This window comes from Equus przewalskii, chromosome 22 (genome assembly GCF_037783145.1).
Source record: "Equus przewalskii isolate Varuska chromosome 22, EquPr2, whole genome shotgun sequence".
Classification (NCBI taxonomy): Eukaryota; Metazoa; Chordata; class Mammalia; order Perissodactyla; family Equidae; genus Equus; species Equus przewalskii.
The window spans coordinates 708,536-724,230 of record NC_091852.1 but is presented as its reverse complement, the minus strand read 5'-3'; the positions used below and the strand labels follow the sequence as shown (position 1 = coordinate 724,230).

The window sequence follows — 15,695 nt, the reverse complement described above, 5'->3', positions numbered from 1 at the left end:
GAATGCAGTTTTCAACAATACTGCCTTCCAACTTTTATGGTGAAGAGCAAGACAGATTATGTAGTAATCAAGCAACATTTGATTAAAATCTGGTCACTGTCTTAGATTTGGTTAAGTGTGAAGTCTGATTGAATTTGAACTAGATAACAAAGCCTAGAGGTGTTTAACATCATTTTGTGGAATGTACTTGCACAAACAGGCATTTTCTGTATTAGTATAACTGAAGTCAAAATACAGACATGGGCCCTGGAGCTGTATCTTTCTTCTAAGAAATCCAACATTGATGATTTACTTTGAACAAAATAACAAAATCCACCAATAAATTGTTGCTAATTTTGAAACTTCATAGTTTTCTCGTTTTGGTCATTTGGTTCTGTAAGAGCTATAAGCACAACATTAGTTTTATGTTTATTCATAAGATAATTTAGGTTAATACAAGAGGGAGAACTCTGGTTCTTTTCTTTAAAATCAATTGCTCAAGTTCAAGAAATGCTGGTTTTTACAAGGTCTGTTTGTTTTGTATTCTGCTTTTCTTCCTTCCCCTTATCTTCAGAGCCCTTTCGTGATTTTTCATTGTTGAGAGCTAAGAACTGTCAGTAAACCTGTGCTTTTTATCCCCTGGCGTTATTATGTGGCCAGGGGATAAAGAGAAAGTTGGAGTCAGTCAGCCCTGCCCCTGCTGCTAGCCTTTGGGGCTCAGGATGCCAGGAGCCCTGTGCCCCTGCTGGGCTCAGGCTGCTGTCAGAGGCCACCTTGTGAAGGGCGGGCGCCCCACAGAGCGGCAGCTGTGTCCTTCCACACTCAGAGTGCATTTGATTTAGGACCTTTTTTAAAAGTGAAAGTTAATTATTCAAATTTTGTGTTGAAAAACAGGGTTTTTTTTTTTGTTAAGTTGATACAATAGCTTTGAGTTGAGAATAAAAAAAATTTTAATGTAAAAAGTCTATTCTGTTATTACAATTCAATTTATGTGTACTTTTAAAAAAAATACCTTATTTTATGAAGCTTTTCCTGAACTGGGGATGAAAAAGTCCTAGGTTCTGTATGTAGAGAGTAAAATATTTCTAATGGATATACTTAAGTTGACTAATTTTAGCGTTTTCTTGAAAATGAAATTTCTTTGCTAGGACCTGCTTTTCTAAGTAATGTTCAGATAGGATTAATGTTAACATAAAAAGGAAGAATTAAGATCATGTATATTAAAATTCAAATGGTTTTTCATTGTGCTGTGCTGTCTAATCTGTAGATGGTGTATGTACATGTGGGGTGTATAAACTGATGTGTCAGAGCCTTCTTCTGGTATAGTGATCACCAGCTTGTTTGCAATCCAGTACACTCATTTTTGTGGAGTGTTTCCGCTGTCTACCATTTTCTAAAAGTTTGAGATAGCATAGTCTTATCTATTGTAAGTCATTCAACAGTTGTGGGTTGGGAATTTTTATGGCTCCTGTTAATATTTGGAATTTCTTAGGATAATAAGAGTTTTGAATAATTGTTCTGGTCCCTTAGAGCCTATTTTTAGTTTTAGGCCATTCATTGACTAAAATTCTCATTTGAGAAACTTCTGTTTCTCACAATACTTTTCACATTTTTGAAAAATTTGTATGAATTAACAATTACAAGTGTTTTCTTTTTTTCATTTTGATGTGGGTTACTTTATGTGTAATTCCTTGGAGGATATTTACTTAAGAAAAAGGACACTGAAAGCTGTTTTCTTCTGTCTTGAATATATAAGGGCACTGATGTGAATATATCTGTGTGACTGCTTTTCAGTGATGGGGAGCCAGCTGCGCCCATGGAAGAGGCCGCCGTGGCGGAGGAGTCCCTGGGCCCCCTGGAGGAAGAATCTCCAGCCAAGTGCGTGTTCCCTTCATGTTCCCCATTGGGTTTGTTGGTCTTTTTCCTAACGATTTCTAAGAGCTCTGCACAGAGCAGGAAGTTCAGCATTTTGTCATACCACCAAGGGTTGATCTTCTTAATGTATTAGCAAATAATTGTACTAATTAATAATCAGTTTAAATAATCCAATGAATAATTATTAATAATAATTAATGGATTAAATTCAAGAATTCTGCCTTGTGCCCACAACCTCTTTTCTCTTAGCAGCGTGTACTGTGACTAGCCTGTCTCTCATCAGGACCCCCATCTCTTGTCCCTTTGCTCTCTCCCAGTCCCTCCTCCCTCTTCTCCTCATGGAACTGGGGTGTCTGGTCCATCTCTAGCACCCTTGCCAAGTATTTGAACTCCCTTGCTCCTTGGATCTTCTTTTGTACTTTGCCGTCAAAACCCACATCCTGGGTGACTGCTGGCTATCTGCCTTTACCACACACTGAGCACTGCAAGTCAGCAGCGGAGCCGGCGGGAATCCCCGTAAATTCTCGATCACCGGCATTCTGAAATGAACTCTCAACACTGCCCAGCAATCCCATTCCTTGCATTCATTCTTTCTCCCCTCCACCCTGACAATGACTCATTCAATCCTTCTTGTCTCCTCAAAGCCCTGACACTGCCCCACACTTCCCCCTTCCCCCTTCCCCCTTCCCCTTCCCAGTCCTCCCCACAGCCACACCTTCTCTTTCATTTTCTGGATACAGCTTTTCTCCTCCTATGTCACAGAGAAGTTAGGAGCCATCAGATGAGAGCTTCATTATCTTCACATCCCCAAAGGAACAAAGCTGCCTACACTTGCACGCCTCCTAGTGCCTCCTCTCGTGGTGTACCGGAGGCCCCATCTCCTCTGCCTCTTGGGCTTTGGATCCTGTTTCCTATAACTTCACAGAAATCTCATACCATCAGTTAGTTCCTCTCTTTTCAGGTATGCTCACCTCCTTCCTCCCAACTCTGATCTTCCTATCAACGTTTTAAACCTGCTTTATCTCTCCAGTTTAAATCTTCTCCTCTTGCCCCACATTCTCAATTAGCTACAGTTTTCAGGGTTCTGTGTACTCTCCATTCATTTCCTCCCCTCTCACTTAATCCCCTCCTCACTCCAGGTCTGGCTCTGTCCTCACTGCCCTTCTGAAACAGTTACCACATGTCTCCAGACCTAATGGACATTTCTGTCTGCATCTTTCTTGTCCTGTCAGAGAATTTGACTTTATTGATTTCTTCTTACACCCACCCTCCCATTGGTTTCTGTGGTACCCACACTCCTTTGGATTTCCTTCTGCCTCTCAGCTCCTCTGCAGGTTCATCTTTGTCTTTCTGGTCTTTTAAACTGTCAAGTTCTTCAGGCCTTTGCCGTAGGTCCCCTTCTCTGTCTCTGGCATCTCTTTACAGGATCTTAGGCATCCCTACAGCTTGAATTGTCATTTATACACTGACTCCAGAATATACACCTCTGGCTCTAACCTTCAATGTGGGCTCCAGACCTGTGCTTCCATCTGCCTACTGAACACCTCACCTGGGACATCCCAAATGCTCCTCATGCTCAGCATCTCAAGGACTGATGTCCACAGACCTCTGGTCCTCATTAGGTTTCCATCTTGTAGAACAGCATTGCCTTCCATCCATCTGCACAAAGCAGAACCCTAGGAGTCATAATCCTTGAGACTTCTTCTTGACCCCCTCCTTCCCCAAAATCCAGTCTGTTGCCTGCCCTGGTGATTCGTACCTTCTGATATCCGCCATCTCCACTCAACACCACAGTGTCAGCTACTGTCATCTCCTCTATCACCAGAGCTCCTAATGGGGCACCCTGCATTTTTACTTTCTACCAACCCGTTTCCACACCAAAGTGGCTTTCACACTGGCATTCCAATTGTCATGCTCCCACCACTTGCATAAGACCCCCAGTGGCTTCCTGTCCTTTTTCTGTCCCTTGTCCTGACCTGTGCGGTCCTGTGTGGTCTGGCCCCTGCAGAGCCCTCAAGTTCAGCTGCTGCTCCTATGCCTTCTCCAGGTTCACCACATGGCCCTTATCTCATGTCCTAAACACCTTGCCCACCCCTACCTCCACGCCTGCCATAGAGCTTTTGCAAGTGCTGCTTCCTTTTTTCCTGTACCTCTCCTCCAAATCCCCTTTACCTATTTATCTCTTACTTTCCTTCAGCTGCCAAGAGGCAGGCTGTCTAGTGGTTAAGAGCACAGACTCTGAGCCACTATGCTGGGTGCACATCCCAGCTCTGCCACTTACTGGTTGGCGCAAGTTGTTTACTCTCTCTGTGCCTCAGTTTTCTTCATCTGTAAAATGGGAATAATAATTGTACCTACATCAAGGGCTGTTAGAAGGATTGGTTGGGGGGCTGTGTGTGTGTGTCTAGAGTGGGGCCTGGCATGTAGTTAGTGCTGTAACTTACATGTAACTACATGTAAGTATCTGCTGTAATTGTTGCTTATTGCAAGAGTAAAATGCTACAATGATTGATGATTGTGAAAGCTATTAATTTACAATTTGAAAAAACTAAGAAATGTATTAAAGAGATAGATTAACAGTTATATGAATATTTAGACTGTGAGTTAATTAAGGAAATAGATTAACAGTTTATCCGAATGTTGAGAAAGTGAGTTAACTAGATACCTTCAGGAAAAATTATATACTTTTTGAGCCAATAAACCATTTATACAAATTCAGGTAAATAAGGCAGAATATTAGAGAGTAAGTTATAGCATAATTCTAATCTATAGAATTGATTGAGGTACTCTAGCATTCACATTAGACAAAATAATTTGTTCAATCAGTTACTCTGAGAGACAAAATAATACTTAATGATTGGGTGGCAGTCTTATTGTCTGCAATAACCTAGCAGAGCCAGCCAGCAAATCTCCCTCTCTCTTCTCTGCTGACTGTAGTGGACAGTGAGCATCTGGTTAGAATGGCAGGAGCTGCACACAGAGCAGCCACCCCAGCTGTGTAGTGGCTGACTGCGCTGAGAGATTCTTGTTTCTGTACTGCTTTGTCAAACTTTAAAATTATTACTAAAATTTCTAATAATAAAATTAGAATATTTTGATATCAAAATTAGGCTTGTATGTGAGAAATGCCTTTGAAGATGGTGATGCTCTCTGATCGCGGCTTTGTCTGAATGTTGATCTAACACTCAAGCTTTCAACATTCAGCCAAAATGTACATCCAGTGCACCTCTTGGTGTAGAACTTCTTGATAGGTCAGTTTAATGCACCCTCACTTATGTTCAAACATACAACCCAAAGTACATACGTTTTCCTCAAATTGGACACATTTTGTTGATAATTATATGTGCTGTGCCCTTCCTCCTTTCGTTACAGAAGCATTGCGAGTTCCTTGTCACGTGGTATTCTAATGTCCAAGGATACCTGTCTCAACTTCTTATATTTTGGTTTAAGAATAAACCTAACATTTATCGAGCATTTGTTGTGTGCCAGGAACTGCTCTAAATGCTTCCATATCATAACTCATTCACCCCTTTGCTGACTGTGAAGGAGAAGGTACTGTTACTATTCTGATGCTGAGACATAGAGGTTAAATCACTTGCTAGTAAGTGGCAGAGCCAGAATTTGAACCAGGTGTGGTGGCACGAACATTCTTGCTCTTCTCTGTAGTGAATGGTAGGAACAGTTAAAAGTGCCGTTTAGACTAACTTAGTGTTAGGAACTGAAAGGGGAGAAGATGTTGGTTCTATAAGCAGAGGAAGAGTTGCCAGGATCACTGAGGATTTCCCTATTCAGTAATGTGCAGCAACAGCTCCCTTCCTTCCTTAAAAATAAAATACTCTTTGGGGCTGGCCCAGTGGCGCAGTGGTTAAGTGCACTCGTTCCGCTTCGGTGGCCCGGGGTTTGCGGGTTCAGATCCCAGGTGCGCACATGGCACCACTTGTCAAGCCATGCTGTGGTAGGCGTGCCACATATAAAGTGGAGAAAGATGGGCATGGATGTTAGCTCAGGGCCTGTCTTCCTCAGCAAAAAGGGGAAGATTGGCATCAGATGTTATCTCAGGGCTAATCTTCCTCAGGAAAAAAAAATACTCTTTATGAAAGGAGAATGTTGAAGGAGCATTATTACAAAATTCATAGCAATACAGGCCCACCTTAACAAACAAGAAAAATCTCAAATAAACGATCTTAAACTACACCTAACAGAATTGGAAAAAGAAGAACAAACAAAGCCCAAAGTCAGCAGAAGGAAGGAAATCATAAAAATTAGTTTGCATTTGCTGTAATTTTATATAAACGGAATCATAGGCATGTATTCTTTTTTTTCTGTATTCTTTCACTGAGCATACGTATTTTGAGATTCATCTGTGTTGTTGCATGCAGCATTAGTTCATTCCTTTTATTGTTGAGGAGCATTCCACTGTACAGACAGGCCACAGTGTGTTATCCATCTGCCTGGTAATGGGATTTGCATCGTTTCAAGCTTTTGCTACTACAAATAAAGCCGCTGTGAACATTTTTGTGTACAAGTCTTTCTGTGGATATATCATTCTCCTCATAAACATCTAGTAGTGAAACGGTTGGACTATATGTCAGGTATATATTTAACTTTTTAAGAAACTGCCACACTCTTTTCCAAAGTGGTTTTCCAGTTTTTATACTTTTTAGCCATTATAATAGGTGTATATCTCATTGTGGTTTTAATTTGTATTTCTCTAATGACTAATGATGTTGAGCATCTTTTCATGGATTATTTACCGTCCGTATATCTTCTTTTAATAAAGAGTCATTGGAATTGTTTGCCTACTTTCTAATTGGGTTGTTTTTCTTATTGCTGTTTTGAGAGTTCTTTGTATATTCTGGATTCAACTCCTTTATTAGATACATGATTTGCAAATATCTTTCTCCCAATCTGTGGCCTGTCTCTTCATTCTTTTGACAGTTGAGTTTGAAGAGCAGATGTTTTTAATTTTGATGAAGTCCGGTTTATCAAATTTTTCTCTTATTGATCATGCCTTTGGTGTCAAATCTAAGAAGTCTTTGCCTAACCTAATATCACAGAAGTTTTCTCTATAAGTATTAGAACTTTTGGTTTTACATTTAGGTCTGTGATCCATTTTTTAAAAAATTAATGTATATTTCTATGATCCATATTGAGTTGATTATTGAATATAGTAGAGGTCTGGATAGAAGTTGCTCTTTTTTCTCGCACGTGCGTATCCAGTTATTCCAGCATGCTGAACACCAGTGTGGAAAATCAGTTGCCAAGTGTATGGAGCCCCATTTTTGTACTCTGTATTTTGTTCCAGTGGTCTGTGGATATTACACTAATATCACATTGATTATCCTTAAGTCAATTTTAATCTCTGTTTTCTCTTTTCTTTCCCTTGTAATTTACTTGTCGAGGAGCTTCCCAGAGTGAGGATTTTACTGATTATATCCCTATAGGCAGTAGTGTGCTGGGAATTATTTAAGCTCTGGCTCTCTGGGATGAAGAAGTCTGGATCTGTTGCACTTGCTGGTTTCTGTGGTATATTTTTCCCTCCATAGCTGATTTAAAACCACCAACATGACATCGCTGAATGCAGAGTCGGGAAGAGATGTGCACTGTTATGTAGTATTTCCACTCTACACATACAATAGGTATCAGTCACCCCAAGAGCATTTAGATAAAGGGAAAACGTAGCGAAATAATTAGGGAACAATTAATTGTATTTATTACCTTTGTTTTAATATAGTTAATTATAAGTTTATATAATTTAATTTTTAACGATGTATTTAATAGCCAATTCACAAAATTCCTGAAAATTGAACAGTTTGCTGTTATGACTTTGTCAGAGCCAGTGGCAGCACAGCACGGCTTGTAGAGTGGTCGAACATGTTACTCTGTCACCTGTATTTTCAGTATTTTCTGAAAATTAATAGTGAGAGGCAGAGGTTTGATCAGATTCAGGTTCAGTGATTTGGCAAGATTGTTTCATAGGTTATGGAAGGTCGCTGATCATCATTGCTTTACCATTAATTTGTTAGGGCTGTGAATGGGTAATAGTCTAAGTCAGTCATTCTTTCTTCATTTATTAGCTGGGATGGTCTGTAAAGAAAAACTTACCTGGAACTAGTTGATTACACTGCAGTGTAAGTTCATTTGGGAAATGCAGATAAATAAAGGTACTTTTTACCTTTTATTTACCCATCATCAGAATAATGAGTTGTTTCCCTAGCATCTTTCAAAGGTGCCAGTGACTTTTTTTGTGTCATTATGAACTTAGAGATTTAAACATATTTGACATGTTTTAATTCACTGAGTTTTTATTCTTAGGAGTGCTTAAAGTGACCTATTTTTTAGCTGAAGGGAGCCTCTCCCAGTTGGTTCTTGATCCTGTGCGTGCACACTCAGCAGCCTCTGACAGCCCCCTTCCTGGTCAGGCACGTTGGTTGTTCAGACTCATCATCTGTACTTCCTACCCCATGCTTCATAGCTCTTACCTCATCCTGAGCCATTTTTCTGAGAAGCCCATCTGCTTTCATAGAACATAGTATTTAGAGTCTCCAGTCTTGGCACTAGGGGTGCTCACTGCTAATACATTTTTGATTGTTTCTAGGACTTCTAAGTGAACAGAGCTGGGAAACAGACATAGACACATATCTATTTTTAAGATAAAATATGAGTTCATTCAGTATTTCCATTTGAAATTTAGGACTACAAGACTTTTAGCTGAACTTTCTTACATTTGTTTCTCCTTTTCTTCCATGCTGAAAATCCCGGTTGTCAGTAATATCATACTATTGCTTATTTGCTACACACACAACAGTCACAAATAACATTACCAACACTACCTTCAATAATATAGTTACTAAAAAGTTATATATAGGGATGACTAATCAAATTCATATTTTAAAGTCACTTTAAATAATTTCCCTGCTGGTTATATCACCAACTTGATAAACATTTAGGTTAATTTGATTAATTTTGCTTTCAAATTTTAGAGACTGAATTTTCATTTAAATCTATTTTAGACTTATGGGAAATATTTATGTTTCCAAAGTTCAGTCTGATAAAACATGATATTTTCCAACTAGCTTCTGTCCCTGTTCTTTCCCTGGTTTATATTACAATTTAAAAAAAATCTGAGGCCAGCCCCATGGCCTAGTGGTTAAGTTCGGCATGCTCTGCTTTGGTGGCCTGGGTTCTGTTCCCAAGCGTGGAGCTACACCACTTGTCACCAGCCATGATGTGGCGGTGTCCCACATACAAAATAGAGGAAGATGGGCACAGATGTTAGCTCAGGGCCGATCTTCTTCAGCAAAAAAACCAAAGCCAAAAAGCCTACGTGTAGTAGTATTTGCATGTCTCCCTATGTCTTAGGTGAATGGTAACATACATTCCACCTTGGTTTTTCATCAGTATATCAGGAGGTGCTCCATAGAAATATATATTATAGTCCTCATTTCTTTGTAAGCTGCTTAATATTCACATATAATATCCATAATTTTTCTACCAAATTCCTTTCTAGATGAGTTTGGGTTGTTTCTAGTATTTACTATTAAAAAGTCTTAATGTCTTCTCATATTTTTGCCAATATATGTTTGAGATATGTATTTTTCCAATATTTTAGTTGAAAATTTTCAAACAGCAAAGTTTAAAGAACTTTACAAACACCTATACCCATCACCTAAACTCATGCAAAATTTATTGGTGAAATGTACAAAAACAAGTATACAGTTATTGTTTTGAAAAATGCACATACTTGTTGACCCCAACTCCTATCAAGATATAGAATGCTCCCATCATCCCAGAAAGTTCCTCGTGCTTCTTCATAGGCAGCCCTGCTTTGATGTTTTTCTTCTATCAGATTGGTATTTTAAAGTTACTTTACAAATGTGTCTATTTTGGATGCTCTGTGATTAGGTTTCTCCCCTGATTTTGCTTCTGTTTTTCGTATCAGTAACCTGTAATCTAGAACCTTAGATTACGTTAGCCTTCAGTGAGGCTGTTATAGACTTGATTGCCTCCCCACTCCATGTCCAATGTGGTTTTTTTTCTTTTAAATAAACATATTGAGATATAATTCCCATACTACACAATTCAGCCATTTAAACTGTACCATTAAGTGGTTTTTGGTATTTTACATTATTAATTTTTTAAAATTATAGTAAAATATATACAATATAAAAATTGCCATTCTAACCATTTTAAAGTCTACAGCTTAGTGACAATAATTACATTCACAGTGTGTGCAACCATCACCATCCTCCATCTCTAGAACTTCTTCATCATCACAAACAGAAACTACCCATGAAACAATAATTCCCCATTCCCCCTCCCCTCAGCTCCTGGTAACTCCTATTCCACTTTGTCTCCGTGGATTTGCCTCCTCTAGGTACCTCATATACGTGGAGTATAACATATGTCCTTTTGTGTTTGGCTTATTTCACTTACTGTAATGTTTTCAGGTTTATCCATGTCTTTAGGATGGATCAATATTCCTTTTCTTTTTTGTATATTATCCTTTTTTTCATGGTAAAATCTGTATAACATAAAATTTGCAATTTTAAGTCAGTCCCTGACTATCACTAATGTTCTGTCTCTATGAATTTGCCTTTTCTGGATGTTTCATATAAACAGAATCATACATAAGCTTTTTGTGCCTGATTTATCTTCCTTAGCATAATATTTTCAAGGTTTATTCATGTTGTAATATCTATCAGTATTTTATTTCTTCTTATAGCCAAATAATGTTCCGTAGTATAGATATATGTATTTTGTTTATTCATTCATCAGCTGACAGATACTTAAGCTGTTCCTATTTTTTGGCTATTATGAATAATGCTGCTATAAACAGATTATAGAAAGCTTATGTCATTCTTGTATAAGTTTTCATGTGGATATAGTTTTCATTTCTCTTGGGTATATTACCTAGGAGTGACATTGCTAGGTCACATGGTTACTCTGTGTTTAAATTTTTGAGGAACTACCAGACTGTTTTCCAAAGTGGCCACACCATTTCATATTCCCACCAGCAATGTGTGAGGTTCTAATTTCTCCAAATCCTGGCCAACGCTTGTTAAATGTCTTTTTGATTCTAACCATCCTAGTGAGTGTGGAGTGGTGCAAGTCATTGTGATCTTGATTTGTATATCCCTGATGCTAATGATGTTGAGCATCTTATTGGCTATTTGTAGATCATTTTTGGAAAAACATCTGTTCAGAGCCTTGCCTGTTTTTCAGTTGTGTCCTATCTTTTTATTGAGTTGTAAGTGTTCTTTATGTATTCTAGATGTAAGTCCCTTATAAGATAGATAATTTGCAAATATTTTCTCCCATTCTGTGGGCTCTCTTTCAGTTTCTTGTTGCTGTCCTTTGCTATGCAAAAGTTTAAAATTTTGGTGATGTCCAGTTTACGTACTTTTTCTTTTGTTGCTCATGCTTTTGGCGTCATACATAAGAAATTGTTCCCTAATCTAATATCATGAAGTTTTATATCTAAGATGTTTTCTTCTAAGAGTTTTATATTTCTAGCTCTTATATTTATGGTGTGAGGTAGGGGTCCAACTTCATCCTGTTACAAATGGTTATCGAGTTTTTCCAGCACCGTTTGTTTAAAAGACTCTTCTTTCTCCTTTGAATTGTCTTTGGCACCCTGGTTGAAAAAAATCAATTGATCATAATATGAGGATTTATTTCTGGACTCTGAATTCTATTCTATTGATCTATGTGTCTGTCTTCTGTTTTCTTTTAAAAACTCATGAATTTAAAGAGGATATTTACAAAAATATGCATTTGTGACCTGTTTTTTTATAACCTGTGTTCATGGTTTCCTATATTTGTTTTGTTTCATTAGCTTCTTCCATTTAGTTCTAGAATTATTTTGTGTGTAATGCCATCTGGGAAGAGAGTGCCTGGTGGTGAAGCGTCATGTTAATGTTGTCAGAGTGGTGATGTTTCCATTTTTCAAAGACTGCTTTGAATACAGGAAGTGTATCTTCAGTTGGCAATGATGGCATAAAGTGATAAAAATAAAATAAGGAAGCTTATGGTTCAAAGATTTTCTTACCTTATTTAGATTTGAGATGCAGTCCATGAAACTAGGTTAAACTAATGGTTATGACTTTTTCTTTGAGAAAGTAGACATTTCAGACCCATCAAAAATTATTCTTTATGATTATACTTCTTTATAGAGTTCCTGAGTCAGAGGTAGAAGAAGAAACTCAAGTTCAAGAGATGACCCTAGATGAGTGGAAAAATCTTCAAGAACAAACCAGACCAAAGCCTGAGTTTAACATCCGGAAACCTGAGTCCACTGTCCCTTCCAAAGCAGTGGTGATACACAAATCCAGATTCAGAGAGGACGTAAGCATCGGGTTTCTGCCTGGAGGGCTCTCCACTGCCGCCTTGTTGGGAGTGACACAGGCCTGTCCACTTCTGTTTTGAAAATGGAACGTTAGTAGTTGACATTCTGGTTTCTACCTAAGACTAATCAGAGACGACGTGTGCCTAATTTTACTGTATCTTTATTGTTCGTTAAGAAAAGGAATTGATCTGACCTATTGACCCTTAGTACACAGCAGTTAGAGTGAAAGTGCATTTTCTGCTCGCTCTGGAACTGTGCTGAGACTGTGCAAACACTGTATGTTAATTGCATTGCATTCAATTGCATGTCTCAAAAGAGAGGTTCAGAATGTTTTGTGAATGATGCCATTTCAAAGGATAACTACTCTGCATTTTTGCAATTAAATTACCTACAGCTCTAATTCTTTTTTGTTTGTTTCTTTCATTTATTTTTTTTGCTTCATTATACTTTTTAAAATTGGCTTATAACATTGAGTAATTTCAGGTGCACATTTATTTATTTATTTATTTTTCGGTGAGGAAGATTGGCTCTGAGCTAACATCTGTACCAATCTTCCTCTATTTTATGTGGGATGCTGCCACAGCATGGCTTGATGGGCTGTGCTAGGTCCATGCCCGGGATCCAAGCCTGTGAACCCTGGGCTCCTGAAACAGAGCACACAAACTAAACCACTATGCAACCAGGCCAGCCCCTATGTGTACTTTATTATTTATCAGTTTCTGTATAGGCTGCATTGTGCTCACCATCAACAGTCCAGTTTTCATCTGTCACCATACATATGTCCCTGTTTACCCCTTTCACCCTTCCCCAACCCCCTTCCCCAATACTCTTCCCCCTAGTAAACACTAATCTGTTCTTTGTCCATGTGTTTATCTTCAACATAAGAGTGAAATCATATGGTATGTCTTTCTCTGTCTGACTTGTTTTGCTCAGCATAATACCCTTAAGGTCCATCCACATTGTTGCAAATAGATTTTGTCTTTTTTTATGGCTAAGTAGTATTCCATTGTATATATATGTACACCACATCTTTATCCATTCATGCGTTGATGTGCTTCCTTGGTTGCAACTTGGGTTGCTTCCACAGCTTGGCTATTGTGAATAATGCTGCAGTGAACATAGGAGTGGATAAATCTCTCTGAATTTTTTATTTCATGTTCTTTGGATAGATACCCAGTAGTGGGATGGCTGGGTCGTATGGTATTTCTATTTTTAATTTTTTGAGAAATCTTCATACTGTTTTCCCTAGTGGCTGCACCAGTTTGCATTCCCATCAGCAGTATATGAGGGTTCCCTCTTCTCCACATCCTCTCTAACGTTTGTTATTTTTTGTCTTGGTGATTAAGCCATTCTAAGAGGTGTAAGGTGATATCTCGTTGTAGTTTTGCTTTTCATTTCCCTAATAATTAGTGGTGTTGAACATCTTTTCATGTGCCTGTTGGCCATCTGTATATCTTCTTGGGAAAAAAAATGTCTGTTCATATCCTCTGCCCACTTTTTGATTGGGTTGTTTGTCTTTTTGTTGTTGAGCTATATGAGTTCTTTATATATTTTGGAAATTAACCCTTTGTCAGATATATGATTTGCAAATATTTTCTCCCAATTGGTGAGTTGTCTTTTTGTTTTGATTCTGGTTTCCTTTGTTGTGCAGAAGCTTTTTAGTCTGATGTAGTCCCATTGGTTTACTTTTTCTTTTGTTTCTCTTATCTGAGGACACATGGTATTAGAAAAGGTGCTGCTAAAACCGATGTCAAAGAGTGTACTACCTATATTTGCTTCTAGGAGTTTTATGGTTTCAGGTCTTAGATTCAAGTCTTTAATCCATTTTGAGTTAATTTTTGTGTATTGTGTAAGATAATGGTCTGCTTTCCTTCTCTTGCATGTGGCTGTCCAGTTTTCCCAACACCATTTAGTGAAGAGACTGTCATTTCTCTGTTGTATGTTCTTAGCTCTTTTGTCAAAGATAAACTCTCCATAGATGTGTGGTTTTATTTCTGGGCTTTCAATTCTATTCCATTGATCTGTGTGTCTCTTTTTGTACTAGTACCATGCTGTTTTGATTACTGTAGCCTTGTGGGATATTTTGAAGTCAGGGATTGTGATGCCTCCAGCTTTGTTCTTTTTTCTCAGGATTGCTTTGGCTATTTGGCATCTTTTGTTGTTCCATATAAATTTTAGGATTCTTTGTTCTATTTCCATGAAGAATGTCTTTGGGATTCTGATTGGGATTGCATTGAATCTGTAGATTGCTTTAGGTAACGTGGACAGTTTTTACTATATTCTTCCAGTCGATGAGCATGGAATGTCTTTCCATTTCTTTCTGTCATCATTGATTTCTTTCAGTAATGTCTTGTAGTTTTCAGTGTACAGGCCTTTCACCACATGGTTAAATTTATTCCTAGATATTTTGTTCTTTTTATTGTGATTGTAAATGGGATGGTATTCTTGAGTTCTCTTTCTGTTAGTTTGTTATAGAGTATAGAAATGAAACTGAATTTTGTAGGTTGATTTTGTACCCTGCAACTTTGCTGTAGTTTTTGATTATTTCTAATAGGTTTCCAATGGATTATTTAGGGTCCTGTATATATAAAAGCAGGTCATCTGCAAACAGCAAGAGTTTCACTTCTTCATTGCCTATTTGGATTCCTTTTATTTCATTTCCTTATTTCTTTTCCTAGTTTTTCACTGTTAAGCATGACATTGACTGTGGGTTTGTCATACATGCCCTGTATTATGTTGAAGTACTTTCCTTCTCTACCCATCTTACTGAGAATTTTTGTCATAAATGGATGCTGGACGTTGCTTTCTCAGTGTCTATTGAGGTGATCATGTGGGGGTTTTTTCTTTTTTCTTTTTCTTAATAGATTGGCACTTGAGATAACATCTGTTACCAATCTTTTTTTTTCTTTCTTCTCCCCAAACCCCCCACCAGTACATAGTTGTGTATTCTAGTTGTAGGTCCTTCTGGCTCTGCTATGTGGGATGCCCCCTCGGCATGGCTTCATGAGTGGTGCTAGGTCCGTGCCCAGGATCCAAAACGGCAAAACCTTGGGCCTCCAAAGTAGGATGTGTGAACTTAACCACTTGGCCACATGGCCAGTCCCTGATCGTGTGGTTTTTATTCATCGTTTTGTTAATGTGGTGTATCACATTGATTGATTTGTGGATGTTGAACCATCCCTGTGTCCCTGGTATAGATCCCACTTGATCATGGTATATCATCTTTTTAATGTATTGCTGTATTCGGTTTGCCAATATTTTGTTGAAGATTTTTGCGTCTATGTTCATGAGGCATATTGGCCTGTAATTTTCCTTCTTTGTGCTGTCCTTGTCTCGCTTTGGGATCAGGATGATGTTGGAATCGTAGAATGTGTTAGGAAGTGTTCCATCTTTCTCAATTTTTTGAAATAGTTTGAGAAGGATAGGTATTAAATCTTCTTTGAATATTTCATAGACTTCCCCAGAGAAGCCATTTGGTCTTGGACTTTTATTT

At 38.1% G+C, this 15,695-nt stretch overlaps 1 protein-coding gene across 3 annotated transcripts in view; it reads left to right on the top strand.

Moving 5' to 3' along the window:
* HABP4 (hyaluronan binding protein 4) overlaps positions 1–15,695 on the top strand; it is a 40,220-nt gene that overhangs the window by 13,657 nt on the left and 10,868 nt on the right. For 2 of the 3 annotated variants that reach the window (XM_070590698.1, XM_070590697.1), the window contains 2 exons: positions 1,774–1,857; positions 12,030–12,201. In XM_070590698.1, coding sequence (XP_070446799.1) covers positions 1,774–1,857; positions 12,030–12,201 — 256 coding nt within the window. Of the gene's footprint in view, positions 1–1,773; positions 1,858–12,029; positions 12,292–15,695 lie in introns of all 3 variants that reach the window. The other variant, XR_011531783.1, reaches the window with a different exon arrangement.